This window comes from Dermacentor variabilis, chromosome 10 (assembly GCF_050947875.1).
Source record: "Dermacentor variabilis isolate Ectoservices chromosome 10, ASM5094787v1, whole genome shotgun sequence".
NCBI lineage: Eukaryota > Metazoa > Arthropoda > Arachnida > Ixodida > Ixodidae > Dermacentor > Dermacentor variabilis.
The window spans coordinates 53,435,862-53,458,566 of record NC_134577.1 but is presented as its reverse complement, the minus strand read 5'-3'; the positions used below and the strand labels follow the sequence as shown (position 1 = coordinate 53,458,566).

The 22,705-nt window shown below is 44.7% G+C and overlaps 1 protein-coding gene across 1 annotated transcript in view; it reads left to right on the top strand.

Moving 5' to 3' along the window:
- LOC142559246 (uncharacterized) overlaps nt 1-22,705 on the top strand; it is a 68,626-nt gene that overhangs the window by 29,760 nt on the left and 16,161 nt on the right. The window contains exons 6-7 of the mRNA XM_075670874.1: nt 4,305-4,519; nt 16,822-16,968. Coding sequence (XP_075526989.1) covers nt 4,305-4,519; nt 16,822-16,968 — 362 coding nt within the window. The remainder of the gene's footprint in view (nt 1-4,304; nt 4,520-16,821; nt 16,969-22,705) is intronic.

Sequence of the window (22,705 nt, the reverse complement as noted above, 5' to 3'; positions counted from 1 at the left end):
CATTAAGGATCGACCGGTTTTGTATCGTCGCAAACTGTTTGCGAGATACGCGGACTATTGAGAGCGCAGCCTGGGGCGCCTTCTAATCAGAAGACTGCCGTGTCAGCAGGAATGTGAAATGTCAATCTTCAACGTGCCTTTTTCTGTAGGAGTCTCGATGTTATGTTCACTCTGTATGAACATGCTTTGTTAATCAAGCACCTATAGCGCAACTAAATAAGGACATCTGCGGTAATTATGCATTTCTAATGAGAGGATGGCAATTTCAAAAATCTCAATGTTCTGTTTATCTTACTCCAGCAAATTTACGTCACTGTTGATCGAGCCAGACCTGTGCTCGGCTTACGTGTACATGAGGATCAGCCATACGGCACCGGAAAATTTGATAGAAAATATACTAGCGGAGCACTTTACATATTTGGTTTCACAAGCAAGAATGTTCGAACAAACTCATCCACTGATTACCAAAAAATCTGCTTTAGATATGGATTTCGATGTACAAATTTTATCAGTCGACTACTAATATTTGGCATAGATTCAATACACACAAACCAAATTTTAGTTCTATTTGGATGTCAGCAGTATACGACTGCTAATTTCTTAAAGATGCATGCCAGCCGGGATTAAAAACATTGTGACCGTACGAAGTGTTCTTTTATATCAAATGCACCACAACAAAATATCACATCTTTTGTTTCAAAGGCACCATGCGTTGGTGTTGTAAAATTTGTTGAACTGTTATGTTCTGTGTTTTCTATAGTAGAACACAATACACGGGCGAAGTTCTTGAAATTTCTAAATTATGTACTATCTTGTACAATTATTCAGCGTTTCACTCGATGTTATGAAAAGTACCTGCATCTGCTACTGGTTAAATGCGCTGTACCAATTAGAACGCAGCCGATCCCTCACTGGGCTTAAGTCGTCTTCGTCTAAGGTTGGAAACAAAATGCGTAGTGGGAAAATTGAATACCTACAGCTTTTAAGTAATTGTGTTGGAGACGAAATTATGAAGACAGCATAGCTATATTTTATATGGGATACTGTCAGTCTCTGGTTGAGATCTGAGCAGGTCGACAATACATTCGTCAGCTTTTGACAGCTATAGTATCGTTGTTTAAAGCAGCTCTCATCATCATCATCAGCCTGGTTACGCCCACTGCAGGGCAAAGGCCTCTCCTATACTTCTCCAATATCCTCGGTCATGTACTAATTGTGGCCATGTCGTCCCTGCAAACTTCTTAATCTCATCCGCCCACCTAACTTTCTGCCGCCCCCTGCTACGCTTCCCTTCCCTTGGAATCCAGTCTGTAGCCCTTAATGACCATCGGGTATCTTCCCTCCTCATTACATGTCCCGCCCATGCCCATTTCTTTTTCTTGATTTAAACTAAGATGTCATTACCTCGCGTTTGCTCCATCACCCAATCTTCTCTTTTCTTATCCCTCAACGTTACACCTATCATTCTTCTTTCCATAGCTCGTTACGTCGTCCTCAATTTGAGTAGAACCCTTTTCGTAAGCCTCCAGGTTTCTGCCCCGTAGGTAAGTACTGGTAAGACACAGCTATTATACACTTTTCTCCTGAGAGATAATGGCAACCTGCTGTACATGATCTGAGAATGCCTGCCAAATGCGCCACACCCAATTCTTATTCTTCTGATTATTTCCGTCTCATGATCCGGATCCGCCGTCACTACCTGCCCTAAGTAGATACCCTTACCACTTACAGTGCCTCGCTACCTATTGTAAATTGCTGTTCTCTTCCGAGACTGTTAAACATTACTTTAGTTTTCTGCAGAATAATTTTTAGACCCACTCTTCTGCTTTGCCTCTCCAGGTCAGTCAGCATGCATTGCAATTGGTCCCCTGAGTTACTAAGCAAGGCAATATCACCAGCGAATCGCAAGTTACTAAGGTATTCTCCATTAACTTTTATCCCCAATTCTTCTCAATCCAGGTCTTTCAATACCTCCTGTAAACACGCTGTCAATAGCATTGGAGAGATCGTATCTCCCTGCCTGACGCCTTTCTTTATTGGGATTTTGTTGCTTTCTTTATGGAGGACTACTGTGGCTCTAGAGGCGCTATAGATATCTTTCAGTATTTTTACATACGGCTCGTCTACACCCTGGTTCCGTAATGCCTCCATGACTGCTGAGGTTTCGACAGAATCAAACGCTTTCTCTTAATCAATGAAAACCATATATAGGGGGTGCGTATATTCCGCACATTTCTCTATCACCTGATTGATAGTGTGAATATGGTCTATAGTTGAGTAGCCTTTACGGAATCCTGCCTGGTCCTTTGCTTGACAGAAGTCTAAGGTGTTGCTGTTTCTATTTGCAATTCCCTTAGTAAATACTTTGTAGGCACGGACAGTAAGCTGATCGGTCTATAATTTTTCAAGTCTTTGGCGTCCCCTTTCTTATGGATTAGGATTATGCTAGCGTTCTTCCAAGTTTCCGGTACGCTCGAGGTCATGAGGTACTGCGTATACAGGAGGGCCAGTTTCTCTAGAACAATCTGTCCACCATCCTTCAACAAATCTGCTGTTACCTGATCCTCCCCAGCTGCCTTCCCCCTTTGCATATCTCCCAAGACTTTCTTTACTTCTTGCGAAGTTACCTGTGGGTATTCGAATTCCTCTAGACTATTTTCTATTCCATTATCGTCGTGCGTGCCACTGGTACTGTATAAATCTCTATAGAGCTCCTCAGCCACTTCAACTATCTCATCCATATTAGTAATGATATTGCCGGCTGTGTCTCTTAACGCATACATCTGATTCTTGCCAATTCCTATTTTATTTTTCACTGCTTTTAGGCTTCCTCCGTTCCTGAGAGCATGTTCAATTCTATCCATATTATACTTCCTTTGGTCAGCTGTTATACGCTTGTTTATTAACTTCAAAAGTTCTGCCAGTACTATTCTAGCTGTAGGGTTAGACGCTTTCATACATTGGCGTTTCTTGATCAGATCTTTCGTCTCCTGCGATAGTTTACCGGTATCCTGCCTAACGGAGTTACCACCGACTTCCATTGCACACTCCTTAATGATGCCCACAAGATTATCGTTCATTGCTTCAACACTAAGGTACTCTTCCTTAGTTAAAGCCGAATGCCTGTTCTGTAGCTTGATCTGGAATTCCTCTATTTTCCCTCTTACCGCTAACACATTGATCGGCTTCTTATGTACCACTTTCTTCCGTTCCCTCCTGAGATCTAAGCTAATTCGAGTTCTTACCATCCTGTGGTCACTGCAGCGCACCTTGCCGAGCACGTCCACATCTTGTATGATGCCAGGGTTAGCGCAGAATATGAAGTCTATTTCATTTCTAGTCTCGCCGTTCGGGCTCATCCACGTCCACTTTCGTCTATCCCGCTTGCGGAAGAAGGTATTTATTATTCGCATATTATTCTGCTCCGCAAACTCTACTAATAACTCTCCCCTGCTATTCCTAGTGCCTATGCCATATTCCCCCACTGCCTTGTCTCCAGCCTGCTTCTTGCCTACCTTGGCATTAAAGTCGCCCATTAGTATAGTGTAGTATTTTGTTTTCACTCTACCCATCGCCGATTCCACGTCTTCATAGAAGCTTTCGACTTCCTGGTCATCATGACTGGATGTAGGGGCGTAGATCTGTACAACCTTCATTTTGTAGCTCTTATTAAGTTTCACAACAAGACAGCAGCTCTACGAAGACAATAATTACCAAAACAATTTTATGGTAATAAAAGGTGGAAAACAACAAATTAGTAAAACAAGTTTGATAAATCACATGCAATAACAAATGGAAAACATGATCACAATACATTGTCTACTATTTAGAACCGAAAGAATGAAAAAATCACTAGTGCTTAAAACGCGTCGTCTAGTTGAAAGCGAAAAATTGGAAATGAGACAGCGTTAGTAATGAATGCGTCCAGGCAGTTCGATTGTCTTGCTACTAGCGGTAAGAAAAAGTGTTTAGAGGTGTCACTGTGATATGAATACTTTGTGTGTACGCGTGCTCGTTCCTTAATGCCCCTTTTGTGTCCCCTTTTGGGTCCATCAACAAACTTTGATGAGCCGATATTTAACGCGTTATGAAGTAGCTCACAGAGGAATTTCAGTCACGCGTGCTCTGCCCTTGTTGATATTGTTTCAAGCCCGGAGATTGCAGCAAGTTCATTTGGAGAGTCAGTTTGTTTATACATATTGCGAACGAACCTAAGTGCTGTACGCTCTTGCTGTGTAGGGTATATTAGGCTTATTTGAATTTCCTTCTGTTTCTTACGATTCCCTGAATAATTTTCTTTGAAGCACTTCCAGATACTCGTGATGCTTTGATTGGAGTGCTGAATGAATCCGGCATAAATGCGTGGCCGATTCTCACCGAAGGAAACATCTTCAACTCCAGTAATTGTACGGATTTACTTCGCCATATGGACATTTCTGCAATTCTCTATTTGCACATTAAGAATATCAAAGACGACGACCTATTCTATGATAATCCTAGGAATTATTACGGAATGGCGGTAAGGCTTTCAGCATTTTTACCAAATTCATAAATGTAACAATAATTTAGCGTGACTACGAAACATGTAATTTCAAATGTGTTCTCAAGTATCCAAAAGCTCGATTTGAGAAAAGGAAAATTCAAAAGAATGTTCATTAGGGGTGTGTAATACATGCTGGGCTGGTTGATGGAACGTTCTGGTAGTGTTCACGTGGTGTCTCATGCGTGGCGAACGACCCAGCCGATAAAATCAAAGGGGTTCCTCTTTAAAGACATGTCGCATTATATACAAGATAAAGAACCCTTGGCTGACAACTGCCAATATGCACTCATCTAAAGTAGGGCATACCCTGTTCCCTTTAGTATGTTTTTTTGTTTATTGTGTAGGCTGGTATAATAATAAGTTAGTTGTTTCGCTATCATACACGTGTATGATATACTCACGTATATGAAACATATGGAATATACATATAGATTTGCGAATGCAGAGGAATACAGAAATGTGTGAAATACACAGAAATAGGCACTACCAGCAGTCTTCCAAAGAGAAGGCTCAAATATAGCTGTGTTCTTCGCGGTGCTGAACTGGCGGTAGCCCGTTTCTTGGCCGCTGCACTCGACGTTCAAGCAGAGTCCTTCGCTGCGAAAACACCTCGGGCGGGCCAGTCAAGGCTGTCACACTTTTGGATCAACCCGTAGAATCCAGCAGGCAACCATATAACAATAGACTGAAGGTAATCATTGTTAGTACCAGCCTCCGGAACCGTACACTACCTGGCTGCATTCCACGTCCACCCGTCGTTCACAGATCTCTTTTAGTATTTAATCGTGTAAGAACGACAAATATGTATTGAACGCCAACTTGCAATCCGCAGAGGACGTCATCCAGATCCCTCAAAAGAGAGTAGAGCAACTAAACGACTTGAAGTTAGATATTTCGACAGCATTTTCTTCTGGTCGGGGCCGGATTTAATAAATCCACGTTTTGGTTGCAGTCGCGCCTGCAGGTCTCCAACCAAAAAGTTGATTTATTAAACCCGGCGCTTCGTAAACAACTCGGCTAATTCTTCAGCAGGATAATGGTGCTTGGGGGGGGGCAGCTGTTAAAACTGTTTCATATTAGGGAGAGCAAGGGGACTTGTCTCGTCTGCAGTATTTCAGTTTTCTATAAAGAAATTTTCCGGTGAGCATCTTTCGATTGTATGTGGCGCTACGTTCCATGGCAAGGCGAAGACTACACAAAAATCAGGCAACTCAAAAACGACGCCAGTGCCTTTTCTCAGCGCGCTTTGTCGTCGCCGAACAGAATTGAGCTACATAGGAGTGTGAAAGGCGCCATGGAATGCATCCCATTGAGGAGAAAGAAGTGGCGCGAACGAAGTAGGTCCACAACGTGCATTGACAGAGTAGCAATGGGCTTGAAGGGAGGGAAAATGTCGGTAACAGAAAGTTGAAGTGGAGAGCACAGAAGTAAAAAAGGTGTCTATGCGGTGTGCCACAGTATTGCCTCAATGCTAGTCGCACTATGCGTCGACATTCACCGTGAGGTTTTGAGTTCTCCCGATTTTTCCTTGTGTGGGTTGCAGTCCCAGAACGTAGCTGTATTTTTTATGCCACTGTAAATGAGCGTCCTACTTGAAAAATGCTCATTGCTAATCTCGCATCCGAATAGTACGGCAAGTTCGCGGGCACCAACGTTTGTACTAGAAGCGAGCGTATGTGCCTGATGTGTCGTACATATACCGGGTGCCCCAATTAAAGTGAACCAAGATTGTAAAAAAAAGCCCAAGTGCTCTAGAGAAATCATACCGACTGCATAGGAGCAACAGCCCTGTTTACTTACAGCCAGTATTTTTTTGACCACAAAGTATTAATTATTTGGTTTTAATAAGTGAACTGTTTAATTATTGCTTGATTCACAGACATGACAATTACAAATTTGTGAGGCACTTCAAATAACCTCCGAATCGTGCATTTGTTTCGTACTGAAGTGCGCTTGGTTGTTCTTTTTCTCAAAGAGAAAAAGCACAGCCCGCGAAATACGCGAAATATGAAATAGATGTAGCGCCGCTACTCAAGCTCCTCCAAACAACCTTTGAAAGATTCACGGCTGCATTCGTTTATCGCCGCATCGTATAAGGCTTCGTCATGTAGAGTGGCTCGAGAGGTTTCGCGACCTAACTAGTGGGGTGCGATAAGCATCAGCATCTGCCGGCGCAAGAATGCTATGCTCGATCATGAGGCACTTAGGATAGCTTTAACCTTCGCGTATCGTGAAACAAATTACAAAAGAAAGTCAGCCAATGTTAAAAAAAAACAGTGCGCAAAAGTGCACGAAACAAGAAAAAAGGCAGCTCTCGGAAGAACAGAAAGCAGCTACGCAGGAGTTTATTTCAATAAAAAATCAACCAGAAACACGTAAGGCATTTGAGCGCCCACAAGGAAATATCCAAAGGTGCAACTGGTTTAGCCATTTACCTTTTCTATCTATCGAACTCCAGAAAAGAGGCAAAACAAAGCAGTTTTACCTATTTCTATTTTTGTCGCAAGCTTTCTTTATGTAAGGATAGGGTGACATCATGAACAAGCTTAAATAGTCATATTTTACGCCAGTTTTGAGGGGTTATTTTCCATTACCACTTATAGCACGTGTTCAGACAGGTAAAAATCTGAAGCAATACAGCCCTTCTTTCCAACGCTTGGGCTGTTGCAGCTTTGACGAACGACGTTGAAATCTCACGGCAGATTGCTTATTTTTGGTTTTAGGGCGTCCAGTGTCGCAGTTTCACTGCTATACACGCGATTTTAAACCAAGACTTACAAAAAGAAGTCCAGTGGTGTCATGTTCGGATTCCTTGCAGGCCAGGGTACAGACCCGTGCCGGCCAATTCACTATCTAGGAAAAAGCTTCTTGAGCCAAGCTCGAGACTGACTACTACTATGCGCAGGAGCACCATCGTTTTGAAACAAGATGGTGCGAAGGTGCGCAAGTGGAATTGCAACAGACGTTGTTGACGGGGCCCTCCAGGATGTCGTTGACGCAGCGTTCCGTGGTTAGGGTGTTGTCATAAAAGATGGGTCTGATGATGTTGCCATAAAACATAGCGCACCACACAATAACCGGCCAGTGGAATTGATGTCGTGTTTGTGCCAGCCAGTGGGATTTAGTATAGCTCCCGTAGTGCGCGTTGTGAAGATTAGCTTGTGCGTTTCTGGAGAAATAAGCCTCATCCGTCCAAAGCACGCGAGTGAGGAAGTGCGGTTCTTCTTCAAATTTCCTGAAAATCCAATTGGGAAAGTTATGTGTATTTTCAAAATCTCGGTCTTTATGTTTTTGCTAAATACGTGCATGGTACGGGTGCACATGATCTTTTTTTTCTTTAAATCATCCACACTGATGACCTCGAGGTTCCGGCCTCCGTACTGGGGTCGAGTGCGCTACCGTGAGGGTTAGCAGTAAAGAATGCCGAAACATCCGCTTCCGCTTTTGAACTACCGTCGCAGTCCTGTGTCGCTTTCTTGTTAAGCTACCCGTTTCGCAAAGGACTTAGTACGTTCTATGCATTGACGGATTAAAGCGTCCTACACAATGCCACATACGGAATTGCTTGGCTGCCTTCCTCTTGTCGCCGTGTGCCGCTTCAAGAGCCAGGATCCCTTTAGCCTTCTGATCAATAGTGAAGGGCATAACGACCTTCTTGAAGAGTATGTCACTGGTGGGGTGCCGTTGAGATCTCCCATTATTATCTATGCAATGACATGTGAAGCAACAATGATTTACCTAATCGACAGCAGAAAATGGTCGCCGTACAGATTCGCCAAAATTCATTGCATGGACATAGCCTGCGCAAGGTTTGTTTCTCCGGCAGAAGGGAACAAAAATAACTTGCATTCCGGGTGCGCCGCTCTACAGAATGAAATCAGCGCGCACAATTACAGTTCCAAGTGCACCGCCACGGTTTCCCAGTAGTCATGACGGTTATTTGGGGCGCTATAACGTAAAGCTATTCCAAACTTTTTTATTCCAATTCTGCAATGACCCCTTCGCGATTGTTCAAACGCTTTTTTGGACCACCACCACTTCGCCTGTCACGCGGCGCCACGAAATCCGCGATAGCTCCCCACATGATATGACGTGTACACACTGATTATGCATGACGGGACTGAACGAAAGAAAAAAATATTTCTGATTCGACGCCTTTCTGCCATTAGTGTTTCGGCTAGTGCTCAAATGTTTTCGGGCTACACCCATTTGAACTGCCTGTCAGGGGACGTCATGAAACCACGAGAACACACACGTCAAAATGACGTGTACGTGTTCAAGATGCATTAGTATGCCGAACAAAATTCAACTTTCTTTCTGGATAGCGGCAGGCTGCCCCGTTCCGAAAGGAATAAAAAATGGGTGCCGCCGATTGCTCAGGCAGTGGCTGCTCGCACCTTCCGGAGAGCATGGGTTTATTTGTATACGATAAAACTTTTTGCGAGGCCGTGTAACGTTTTCGAGCACGTTTACGACCTCGCTCTGCCAACTCTTCTTTGGTGAGGATTCGTTTTAGCAGCATTCTTAACCTTCCGTTGCATGCCGCCGCGATTTTCGACCAGCCACCGCAACATCAGTAAGGGAAAGCGGTCCAATAGCAGACGGTGGCACCGCCCTCTTTATCCGGTTATCGGTTTTCAGTGCACGGGCTCGGCCCCATATAATCCCTCTCCACTTGAGCCTGCTCCTTGCTTGTTATCAGCCAATTAGGTAAGATAAGCCGCTCAGTGTAGGCAATGTTCTTCGTTTTTAAAGCGAACAAAAGTGACCTCCTATAAACGAGGAGAGCGTTTGATTGGTCTGTTTAAACAACCCTGCGGGTCAACGCCCGATGCTTCCTTCGGCGATTACGCAAACTTGACGTCAGGAGATTGGAATAAAAACATATGGGAATGGTTTTATGTTATAGGGCCCCTGGGCACTACAAGAAACAAGAGACATAAACAAAGTTAAGGAAGTTAACGAGGATGCGGTGTTGTGTTCGTGTTACTCCCGTTTTCTTTAGGGGGAAAAAGGTGGGTCCTTTTTTAGCGCCTAATTTGTGTAGTGCGCTGATCGCCGTCATGATTCAAATGTTCCAACCCAGCCAAACCACTATTCTGTTGGACCATTAATGGATTGAAACTATGGTACAAGAGATGGTGGTACAAATTGTTGAGTGTGATCAAAAGGACAAGTTTTCACATAGCTCTTTTCAATAGCTTTATGTGAGCGCACAAAAAAAAAATGGCTAGGGTGGTATTTTGACTTGGGGCTTTTTCTACTAACGCATCTGATTCATCAGAAAGAGCACCCTGATGTCTGTGAATCTTATCAAGCGGCCATCAGGGAGTTATTTCGGTGATCGCTAAGTAGCCTTAATTCGATCCCCCTCCCCCCCTACAAAAAAACTTCTGTAAGAGATAAGTCGCAAAAAAACCTTTCGAGTTTTAAAGTGGTGATTACTAGAACACCATAAATATGCAAGAAGGTGCACCTATTACATTTTTTTTCGAGAACACGCGTCAGTGCTCTCAGAAGGGTGATCGCTTGGGCTAGCTGGTTTTCTTGCGTTTCTTGTCACGGCTGCGCGCTGTAGCACACAGTCAGTATTCTGTCTGAAGTGTCCAGGAACAAAAAACTCAGAATAGCCGGGATGCATGAGGTAATCTGCGAACAGCATCCGTAAGAATTAATAATTTCACATACCTTAATTGCGCCAAATGTACCGTTAAAAAAAATTAGGTCCCAAGAAATTTGCGACAAGAAGTCCTTTTCGTGTCCAAAACCCACTACGCCAAACCTGCAGGCGAGTGACCGCTGATGTCCAAATGCAGATATCATCGGCGTAGATTGAGGCACTCACTGTTTCCGGTAGGGATTCGGCCAGCACAAGAAGCGCGATATTGAAAAGAATAGGTCTTAGAAAACAGTCTTGGGGAACGCCTCGTTATGTGTAGTGGTCACTAATCGGACCATCTTCTGTACGTACGAAGAAGGAACTTTGTTTCAAGTAGTTTCTGATCCTTCGATATACTTGCACTCCTAGTTCAATTGTCAAAAGTGCGTGTATGATGGTTTGATGAGAAACTTTATTGTAATCGCCTTTTAAGTCAAGAAAGGGTGGTACTGATAATCGCTTCCAAGATTTTTGCTGTTCTACAGATGACAGTAGATCGATGACACTGTTCATCGATAAGCAGTGTCGTGGAAATCCCGTCATAGAGTAAGAGTAAATTTTATGATGTTCAAAGTATGATTTCAGACACATGAGGATCATACGTTCCATGAACTTCCCGACGCAGCTGGCAAGTGCTATAGGCTGATACTTTTCCAGTTCCAGCGGTGACATTGCTGTTTTTAGCAGTGGTACCAGGCGACAGCGTGTCCATTCCTGTGGAACCACACCATCCTGCCATGAACTATTCAGAATGCTGAGGAGTTCTCATCGCACTTCTCCACCTATATGGCGAAAATAAGTATGTGCTATTCCATCGGGCCCTGGTGAAGACGAACACCTACAGTGTGCCATAGCAGCTTCAAACTCTTCCATAAAGAATGGAGCGTCCATACTTGTATCTCGTGGACCAGGAATGTTGCGTAAAGCATCTCAAGGATTAAAACTGTGCCACCGGCTACATTCGCACAATATTCCTCTGCAACGTGTATCTCACGGCGGTTTCGATAGAGAGGAAGGGCGTTAAAAGGGCTCGCGCAAGGCTACCGAAAGCAGCAACACAAGCATCTGACTATCTGCGCACACAAGGCCTTATCATCTCGACTGAAAATGTACGTTAGTCGCTTTTACGCGAAAAACGATGTCTCGTTATCCAGTATGCATCAATGGCCCGCCTATCTCCTACAAACTAAATCATCGGTTCTTGGGTGTCATTGTCGAACGGGACCTCTCTTGGAGCCTTCAGGTTGACTACTTGAAGAAGAATCTCACATCTGTTGTTCACGTCTTCAAGTTAATTGCCGGCAAAACATCGGGATCGTCAGTGGGCTCCATGCTACAGTTTTACCGTTCACGTTTTATTGGATTTCTACGCTATAGCTCTCCCGTACTTGTTAAAACATGCAAGTCAAATCTTCAAGAACTTTATAGCGTGTAAGCATAGGCACTATGTGTTTGCCTAGGCCTTCTTCGGAGCCCCTCAACACCAGGGATCGTTATAATGGCTGAAGGCCACCTGATCGCTAATTACATTAGCACCGACACGCTTAGAGCCCATATTCCTCTTGTTTCACCGATGCATTCAAGCTCTTTTGTCTGCTTGCCTGCCAGAACGACAACCATTGGCGTCATTCTCAAACCTGGTCAGCATCCATCGCGCATCCCTAACATCGGGCTTCACACCCTCAACACCTTCAGCCTCAGCTTTCTGGTGTGTACAACAACCTCAAGTGCATCTTACGGTTCCATGGATAAGAAAGAAAACTGACCTGCCCACCTTGACCTTGAAGCAAGCAGCTCCTAATTCTTTGGACACTTTCTACCTTGACCGAGTCCACATATATACGGACGGATGCTCTTCCACTCAGACCAGCTCTGCCGGCGCCGTGGTTATACCATCACGATCAAAAGCATGCGATACAGGATCGCTCACCTGACAACATCAACGGCTCGGAGCTTCCTGCCCCCCGATGTGCCGTTGATTACAGTAACATCCAACTGGCTAACAGGTGAGCAGTACTCTGCGACTCGAAGGCGGTCTTACAATGTCTTTTGTTTGCTCTTCGTCGCGGGTCCTCTGAGCAAGTCGTGTCAGAGCTACGAGAAATGCACCATCATATGATCACGAAAGGACACGACGTCGTGTTTCAATGGCTTCGGAGCCATTGCGGAATATCCGGCAACGAACTCACTGACGAATCTGCTAGGAAAGCACATGAAGGCGCAACCCTTGTTTCTGTACCTTTATCGCGGACTGACGCAGCCCAATACTTAAGCAAGCTAGCGCACCGTATGACATTGGGGAAGTGGCACACACCTGAATTCTCCCAACATTGATTGCCGTCCCTCGACCGATCTATCCCACTGCGACTGTTACCTGGGCTCTAAACAGCTCTAAAACAGTTAAATAGAAAACGGTTCAGATTGAACATAATCTTGGGACCATGGTCTTGCGTATGGCAGCTACAAAAGCCCATGAAGGTGCTGCTGCGATACTCGAAAGCTACTGGATTGAGTCACCCCCTGTGATCCGGACTGAGTGACCAATTGATATCCCCCGTGGATTTTCTCTTCTTCATTTCTAGTCTCTTCTTTCCCTCGCCTTTTCGCATTACCAAGTGTAGTGTAGCCAAGCGGGCTCAGTTCAAGTTAACCTCCCTGCCTTTAATTTATCATTTACTCTTTCTCTCTCTCCCTACTCTAAACGAATCGATACATTGCTGCATGCACAACTAGTGTTAATCATTACACAAAGCTCGGGACGGACCATTTACGCCTATGGATATACTCGAAATGTATCATTGAGCCAACTGCAGAAATAAGGATTCACTTCCTGAGATCTTTTTCGAAAAAGGTATGTACATATTGATCCCATTGAGCTTCTTAAGCAAATAAAAAAAAAGCGCAACGCATCTCACGATTACTGTCGGCGTTAACTCAATTACCTTCCAAGTAAAGAAGCGGCACACCGCATTGCTTACGAAAGGTTCATTTAAAAGCTGTAGTGGTCATCATGCAATTTCAATTCCTTCACTGTTTGTCCCATAAAACTATGCGGGATCAGCTCATTTTTCTACAAACCCTCGCGACGTTCTGCCATGAGTACGACGCAACGACGACCGCTGTATGACGTCGATGCTACAGCGCAGGCAGTAGGACGACGATGTCACGAAGGAAGTAGGATCAGTATTCTGAAATGATGGTGTGGGTATAATAACGACAGCGTGACCACTATGGCTTGAGAACAAAGGAATAACGACGTGGTGACGACAGTATGAATTGACTTTGATGTCGCAGCTACAATGATGCTAATGAAATCACAATGATAGCTTCATGACCATGGTATGACAATAAACGCATGCCTTGAATTTCATAATGACTAAGCGATGGTGACGACGGCATGACAGCGGCGGCATAATCAATTTTCAATCACAACATAATTGCAGTACAGAAAAAAGGCTGACGTCATAGAGCGATGAAGGTGGTATGATGACAATTGCGCAACTACACTGGGATGACGGCGACATTGTGATGAGGATGGCCTGACCACAAAGTATGAGAGCCGCATGATGTAGCTGGTGTGACGACATTGAAACGACTACGACGGCGTAACGAGTGCCAGCACATATTCAGTAACCGAAGCTATTATACAAGTTGAGTCGCTTAGTGGGAAAAGACTCAGAGACAAGCACGGACACAGATACATGAAAGTGCGTGAGGTATCCTAAAAATACAAGTTGCCTTAAGACATGATGTTACTATCTGCCGAGCACCCATTTGAGAAACAGTGGCTCTCACGGTTGTGAAGTGTTAGAAAAAAAGTATCCCTCAGCTCCAAGTAGTATCCTTCATTGCCTGCCCCATTTTTTTAAGCTTCATCATTACCTGGGTACGCAATTACTTGGCTTCTGATGTGATCCTTACTAGCAACACAACGTGCCGCCGAGTGAAAATGCAGATCAAAGCCTGAACTGCCTTGGGTCTAAAGTGGAAATGGAAAGTGCCATACAAAGAGCCGCCCTCATTCTCTTCTGGAAGCAAATCACGTTGATTTTCATTTAGGTAGTCTTTTACATCCTTTACATACTCATCACTGAAAACTGGCCTAATTCTTGACAAATCATATACTTCTCCTGCTAGACACGTATATGCGTTAGGTTGTTGGGCAAACCGGGTAACTTCACGTAGATGACACTAGCTTATTAACTTTTCCTGGTCACTCTCATACGCGATGGCGTTAGGAAGATTGTTCCAAAGGCAAATGGATCTTGGAAGAGCAGAGTAGTTAAATTAGTTAGTCTTTCCGTAGACACGCATGAAATTTAACTTATTGTACAGCCGGTGTGACCTGTATTGAGAAGGTTCAAGAGGCAGGACTGATGGGGCTGTAATAAGGACATATTTATGAAATAATGATAGCAGGGCTATATCAGAACGATCATGCAAAGGCTGTAAATTTAATTTGTGTTATGCTTTTGTTATAGTCATAACGACGTGAAATAAAACGCGCAGCTCTATTCAAAATATATTCGAGTTTTTCGATCAAGTATTTCTGATAGGGAGACCGGATGGATGCGGCGTATTCAAGCAGAGGTATATGTAGGTATCAAGGTTGACAGCATACAACGCGCGGCAACGATTTTACCGCCCTTGACCTTTATACGGAGCCTCACGGCGACGACGACAGGAGAAATGGGCATGGAGTGTCCATAATATACTTGCTATCGCAATAAAATGACGGTGGCGGTGCGTTTCCAACCTCCGCCCTAAAGCCTAGACGCCGAGTGTTTCACCCACTGGGCTAAACACCCATGCTTGAAGAAAGCGCTTATACCTAACTATATGAATGTGTTGGACGTGTAGTACATAACAAATGTGAAAGGAGAACAGTGTATAGGAAGGCTTAGTTGAAAGATTTGGTGATGGTTGAATAAAAGCCGTACCTCTAACAACACGTAAGCCGACTTGCACCATTGTAGACATCAGGGAAATTCCGTTTTCTGAAAATGTATTGCCAAACACGGCGCGCCCCCATGCGTTTCTCTGGTCGCGGTATGCGCCTTCCGTAGGGCCGTTCTTTCACCGACTGAAATGCCACTGATCTCTGGGGCATCATGCGCTTGACCTCACGCAACACGGACAGACATGCTGTCAATGAGTTGATAAAGAGCGATGAGGGTTTATCTGGGTCTCATCACGATTGGTAAGGATTCGACGCGGATGGATAAGATGTTAAATAGCGAAAAAAGCTTATAATGGGGGATAAATTCTGGTAAGCACCAGTTAGGATCGGATTAAGATTGATAACGTTGATAAGGACATATATAGTTAAGAATCGGAATCATCGCGATAAGGTTGATACCGACCAATAAGGCCGGATAATGCTCGGATTGGGTCCGACAAGGTTGATAAAGGTTACATTATTCCGATAAGTTTGATAGGACTGACAAGGGGTTATAAGGGTTTTACTAGTCGAATGAACTTTCATAACATATTAATAATGAGTCTGGATTGCGTGGAGATGAGCAAGTGGCAGAATTAACCTAAGAGACAGCTTGAGTAGTTCGTCTCGATTGATCTTTGAACTGACTTGTTCAGCACAAGAAGCAACACAGATGACCGATAAGCACACACGGGTAGTCGTGACTCTCAACTGAGTAGTTCTTGCAGAAGACGTAAACAGGAATTTAGAATACGTATGCGCCACAGAAACCGAGAAAGAACAAAAACTGAAAACAGGAAAGACAATGCGATCGTTTATCCCGTGGTCGTGTTTTAGAAGGCTTCGATCTCCTTATATATACAACGCGAACCTCGCTTACGGCACCAGTGTAGCGCAGAACAAGTGCTGAAATCAGCAGCACTGCTGATGCAGCATTTGTCTGTCGAACACGTCATGGTAGGCTGTCTGTTGAGGCACATGCCAGTCCCCCATGTTGTCTGCTCAGCAACACAAAAGCCCGCACATAACTAGTGGCCCAAGATACTAGACAATTTGGGTTCCTTGGAATGATAACTGTGCCCCAACCAGGGAAAGAATGTGATTGTGCCCCAACAAGTGGGATTGGTCAAAGTACGTAAAGAATGTCGATCGCTTTAATCGAGCACTTCGCATCACAGGTCAAAGCTTGGCAAGACAAAGCCCACTGCATATTCGATGCTATTAAGATAGTTGCAGGAAAATGAGTCATTTGGCGTTTAATCTTGTTTCTTCGTAAATTGACGCCGAACGCAACATTTTGAGGACAATTCAGCATGCCCACATGCCACAGTAGCTACATGCCGCACATGATTAACAAATAGAGCTAATCAATATACCAGCGTCATAGCTCTAATAATTTAACCTTCAGAAACATATTGACCTCGGCGAATTATTTTCCGGTGATCTATAGTCAATTTCGCGTTCCTGTTGCCTTAGACTTACCGGAGAAAAAAACGTAGAATCTGTTGGGCTAACAAACTGAATATAGAAAAAAATACCTAAATTATAAGCACACAACAGCGAAATTGTAATATAAGAAGAGCATCCGCTGCTTCTTGCTTTTTTAAAGTTTTAGTAAGTTTTTAAGAGACATGATATCTTTACGTATACCCTTCTTATTCTTACTGTTAAATTTTTCAGATTGACCGTATACCTTATATGTACAATATAAGAAATGTGCCGAATATCACAGTATTAGTAAACAACACTGTAAAATTCTTATTACCCGAAATTGAAAGTTCAAGTCTTGCAAACCTAACTAATGAATTGGCGTCTTTCGCACAGAATGTGAGTATGTACATTTTTACTGATTCAATAGCCATACTAACCACTATGGTGGTTACTCTTGAGTACTGTTGATGTGGGTACTGTTGAGTCGTTACTGCTGAGCATTAGGCTAAGATAGTGGTTTTGTTACGCGGCAAAATGCAAGAATGCTAGTGCCTACCAGTTTGTGCCTGTCCTAAAAAACTGCCCTCTGTGTAGACTCATCCGGCGTTTCTGTTACGTCACCTTTCACCAGTTGCGAGTACCGTTAGGACGTCACGCGAGAAAAAATCACTTATTCAGTGAAACAAACAAAACCACGACATGAGTACGCAGCACGTCGCAGTGGGAGACTCCAGAATAACTTTGACCACGTGCGTTTATTGAGCCCACATCTACATTTAAGTTACATGAGTGTTTGGCATTTCGCCTCCAATCAAATACGACCACAATTGTCCGAATAAAAGCCGCAACCTTGAGCTCAACATCGCATTGCCACAACCACTGGGTGGTTGGAGAGGGTGATAAAACAATCAGTATTTATATCGGTTACTTCATGAATATCCACACTTTCTTGCAACTTACTTAACCAATGTTATGCAAAACGCCGAGCCTGACATATTTTAGAGTATGAATATTGTGCGCAGTGTAAACATATTTTGCAGATACTGTTTGAAATTTCTTGTAAGATTTGATCTTGCATGATAAAATGATTCAGCAAAGCTCAAGCTAAGTCCTATACGATGGGTGGCTGAGACATTGTCAAGCTGTCATTAGGCATTTTTTTTCCCGGCGATATTTTTAAAGAGTCAATTTTTTAGTACTGGTCAAAATAAAGCTATTTGATTGATTGATTTACTTAATTCTTTCACTTTATTTATTTATTTATTTATTAACTATGAAAGTAAGGAAATCTCTAGAGAAGGACGGGAAAGACAACTTAGAAGGAAGGGCGAGTCCCTGTGGGGGTCTCGTTATAAGCTCGTAGTCACTAAATCGCTTGGCTGTGGTTAGAAGCGGCGTATCGATAGGCAAGGCTAGTTCTCCTCCATGCAGAACGCTGAATACAGAGAAGCCAGCAGTGTCGTGTTGCGGCGTATACTCAAGTGTGAATAAAGGTCGCACAGTGTCCCAGTCGCAATGATTTGATGAAAAGTATAAGGAGGTTATATTAGTACTGGTGCAATTAGTCGTTTCATAAGGGTGATCGTTTGAGCGTGGTGCGCAGTCGTAACGTTTTGTGTAGTGGCACAAGAGGAAAGTAATTCTTAGGTGACCAAAGGCAAGAAGCAGCGACAACGTCCGGGAAGACGCTGATGAGGAGCACAGTGATGTATACGACGTCTTGCATGAAGAATTTAGCGACGTTCGAAGCATAACTGGAAAGATAAGGCATTGCTATGGCGTAACGGGCTGGATAATGGTTAGGTCAATTCATTGCCAGCGGTGGAGAGATTGAAGAGACCGGGAAGCTCCTGGCCAACGAGGAACGATTGCTTGCTTGTCATATTAGTACGCTGGTAGCGCCCAGTATAATGAACCGCTCGCTTTTCTAGTGTAGAAAAAAAACTTGAAGACAGCAACTAACCACGTTCAGTAGGGTAGTATGTTGGGCTAGTACATGCATGGTGACAGTATAGGGGGCTCCAGCAAGTACAGACGCGAGCACCAGTAAGAGGAATCGTAAAAGCGTTGTGATGTCCGTTCCTTTTATTTGTGGTCACGTGTGTACTTGCTGGAACCCCCTATGCTGCAGCTACGTTCACTGTGGTAGAAACCGGGCCAAAAAAAGTGTCCCGGGACCTGGAAAACACCAAGGCAGACATTTGTGGGTGCATCATGCGATTGCTGTAGTATAGTCCCCCAGATATGATAGAAATTACGATAATTAATTCCCTCCCCTTGAGGACGATGTTTCAGTAATATAAGATGGCATCCAAACTGACGAACCTACATATTCCAACAGATTGATGAAGGAGACATTCAAATTCATCAAAAGAAGACATTGCTCGTGGCTTCGCCACCTAAGTTCCATCGTGTCAGCCGGTAGAGTTTTTGTGAATATTCTCTAAATATGTTTTATGCTTGTTTTTCCCGATAACATATTGTTGAATGATGCGGGCTCATGAGCAAGACGCAATTGTGCAGCCACCTTTCCTTGTCTGCGTCTTTATTATCAGCTCCAGGTTAGAGTGCTTCAGGCACGTCGCCACCCTCAACCACCGTAATTCTGGCAAAACCGCGTGACCAAAGAACCTTCTCCGGCCTTCACAACACCGATCTTGAAGATTGGCTTCAACGATACGAACGGACAAGCGCAAGCAATCACCGGCACCAGATAATCATGCTAGGTAAACTCATATTTTACCTCGCGGGAACTCCGATCGTCTGGTTTGAGGCCCACGAGGAGGAACTGACTAGCTGGAAGGTGTGTAAACAAAAGCTGAAGAATTCGCTTGACAGGCATGTTGGATATCAGCGTCCCACCCAAAAAGACCTCGCATCGCGTGTCCGGACATGCACTAAGTCCAAGTCCCACATTACGTTCAGGACGTGCTCACTCTGTGCCGAATGGTGTATCCGAGGATGTCGGAAGCTGATGAGTTAGTGCATGTCATTATTTCGTTGCAAATGATGCCTTTCACCTGTCCAATTTTAAAAATTCCTCAACTGTGGAAGCCATATTTATACGAAGACCGGTGTTTTAAAACGCGAAAAGCCTCGGCTCCGCTTCCGCAAAGCCTATCGGCGAAAGCCCACGCTACAGTAGCTCTGGATTGTCTGGCTACTGTCACCTGATGCACGGTATGTACCCTCAGGCCCCATTGCAGCGCTGCAAGAAGGTCCGCACGATGCTATCCGGAATATTCTGGTTCTGCTGGATCAGAGCCTCCGCTACACTGGCAGCCTAAGAGAAAGGAAGTTTGGGCGATCGCAGTATTTTTGATGTGCCCTCTTCACTAATAGGCACTCGTGTGAAAAGGCCTCGCACTGTGCTGGTATTACTCATATGGCTGAATGCTTGGAAAATTGTCATAAATCTGATCATGTAAGCAAAGATCTAAGGCGGTCTTGTGACGACACTTTCCCAATATGTTGGTGTTCTTTGCAAGAGTCTGGAACTCCCTTTGTTAACCAGCACCAGACCAGTGGCACGCTTGAACCCAGCCTCATCTGCCACCCATAGCAGCGGTGAATGCTCGACTGTTTCACGGAACCTGCAGTGGGAAAAGGCTCGCCCAGGAACTTTTAACAACCTCTACAGGTCCCCTTTTCGAGATAGGGGCCCACATAAACGACCGTGTTCCATATTATGCCAGATATATCTACCCGGCAGATAAAAACCGTGGGTTTCCGGCACCACCCCGATTTGTTTCTAGCACTACCCACATGCGACGCACATGTTCTACAATGCCACCACCGCTGCGCTAAAAAAAATAGCGATCCATGCGGTCCCACGCCGCGAACTCCTTAATGGGGGGTGTCCTTTCAAGTGCCTGAAACTACCGTAGTTTCGGTCCTGCCAAACGCCACTGCAGTCATCGCAAAAATTCTGTGCTCGGACATCTCGTCGGTTCTCCTGGTGTACACATTGATCCAGGTAATATATGGGGAGTGAAGGACTTTGCCGTGCTAACGTGCGCCAGAGAAGTTAGAAGAAAAATTTGCCAACGTTGCGTGTCCACTCTGTCAGCTCATCGGGATAGACGCTGCCTTCATTTGAGGCCCTCGGAAAGCTCGTGCATTACCCGGGCTGATCAAGCTGCTCTCCCAGTTTGATGTGTCAGCTCCAACAAAAGTCCGTACCGATGCCAGTAACCACGGTATAGGATCTATTTTGGCCCAGAAACAACAAAAACAAGAACGAATTATTAGCTATCTGAGTCCCTTTCTTTCTACTGCTTAGCGCAAGTATGAATGCGAACGTCTGGCTCTAGTTCGGGCAGCTCGGAAAATTTCGGACCTATTTCTACGTCCGACCATTTGCAGTTATCACTGCACACAACGTTCTGTGGTGCCTTTCATTTCTAAACTACCCTACTGGGAGCCTTAAGCGGTAGTCTCTCCGCCTTCAAGAATGCAATCGCTCAGTTGTACGCAAGGCTAGCTAGTTACATCAAGATGCAGACTGCTTGTCGCGCCTTACTGTCAGCCTACCTGGCGTTTCTGCAGTCGTTATCCCTGTAAGCGTTCTCTCCCTGACTCCTTTCGCGACATTGGAGCAAAACAACGCCTGGATGCCTTTTAACGAGATCTTTAAGTGGCTTACTTCCACATCGCCAGACCCTTCCCTTCGAATATTTGGAATGTACTCTGGCATATCGTACAGCTAAAACATGCGCCCTTAGAGCCCTGACCAACTGTTTATTGTTGCTGCTCATCTACGACTGACTGTTCTCGCCAAGTTTCGTGGTGTACCAAGTGCCCGTCACCTTGGCGTATCAGGGACTTAAGACCGCGTTCGACGGCGCTTACCTTCGCCGGGTATTCACCGCGATGTCTGTCGCTATATCGCTGCATACGACCTTTGTCAACCACGAAAAAAGGCCACTACACTCCCCGATGTCTACCTTTCAATCATTTGACGCACCATGGGAACCATTCTGTCGTGTAGGCGTTCATTTTTTATGCCCTTTTCCTACGTTGGTTTGGGGAAATAAGTGGATTGCTAATCAACCAACCCAATACGCAATCACGTAGGCTCTTCTGATAAGCCGTGCAACCGATCTCACCGACTTGCTCCTAGAAGGCGTTATTGTTAACCACAGTGCCCCTCGGCAGCTCCTCGCCGACCGACGTCACCACATTCTTTCTAAAGTTGGCAATGACAATCTACACTAGTGCATGACTAAACAAAAGCAACACTGACACAGACAATAAAAACCACAAAATCGGATAGCCTATGCTAAGAGCTCGCCGCAGTCTCCTTCCTCACAATGACTAACGTCGTCGTGGTCGTAATGTTCGCAGTATCGTAACAATATCTGTGGCCTTCACGACATATAGGAAATAAGCTTCGGTGACCCTGGCCAATGACCTGAAAATGTGACTGAGTGTGCAGTTTGCTGCTAATTTGTGATGGGTTGGATGAGGATAGCTTACGGGTTTCGCAGGACGTGCCGGGCGGAAAGGTAGGCTTCACGTTATGATACGTATTTTGCGGCCAGAGCCACTTGGAAAGCCGAGCGTACGTCTTGACGCAACCCAAATGCCCCGGCATGGGTCCCTCGTGGTGCAATTTAGTAGGAGAATATGTAGAGGGCAAACGACAACGACTAGCCACGCCGGAGGATGGTCACGGAACCACCTAATGTGAAACAGCAATCCTAACACATTGTAATTTTCGCCTTTTTACGGTGGCAGGAGCACCATGCAACTCAACTGCACCTCAACAACATAAGCGCCTTGTCCTCAATAGAAGGTTTACCAAGGAAGCTCTTACCTATGTGAGTGAGCTTCGTGGACCCTCTTCGGCTCATTCGTGGAAATAAGAGGCAATACTGTAGCTGGCGGCGGGGTTAAAGATTCTCGAAACTGAACCCGGTAGGGAAAAGTGGCGGGACGGAAACAAATGATGAGCTCGAAAATGTGAGCCTCTCCATTGGCAAAACACAGCAGACACCACTGCGAATGGCTCTTGCCTGAAGGAGTGGCCCCGAATATTTCCTCGATCTGGATGGTACCCGTGTGTGAAATTTAATGGCGGCTAAAATGGAAATGTCGAAAAGAGTCGGCACGACTGCTGTGCATGCGACCT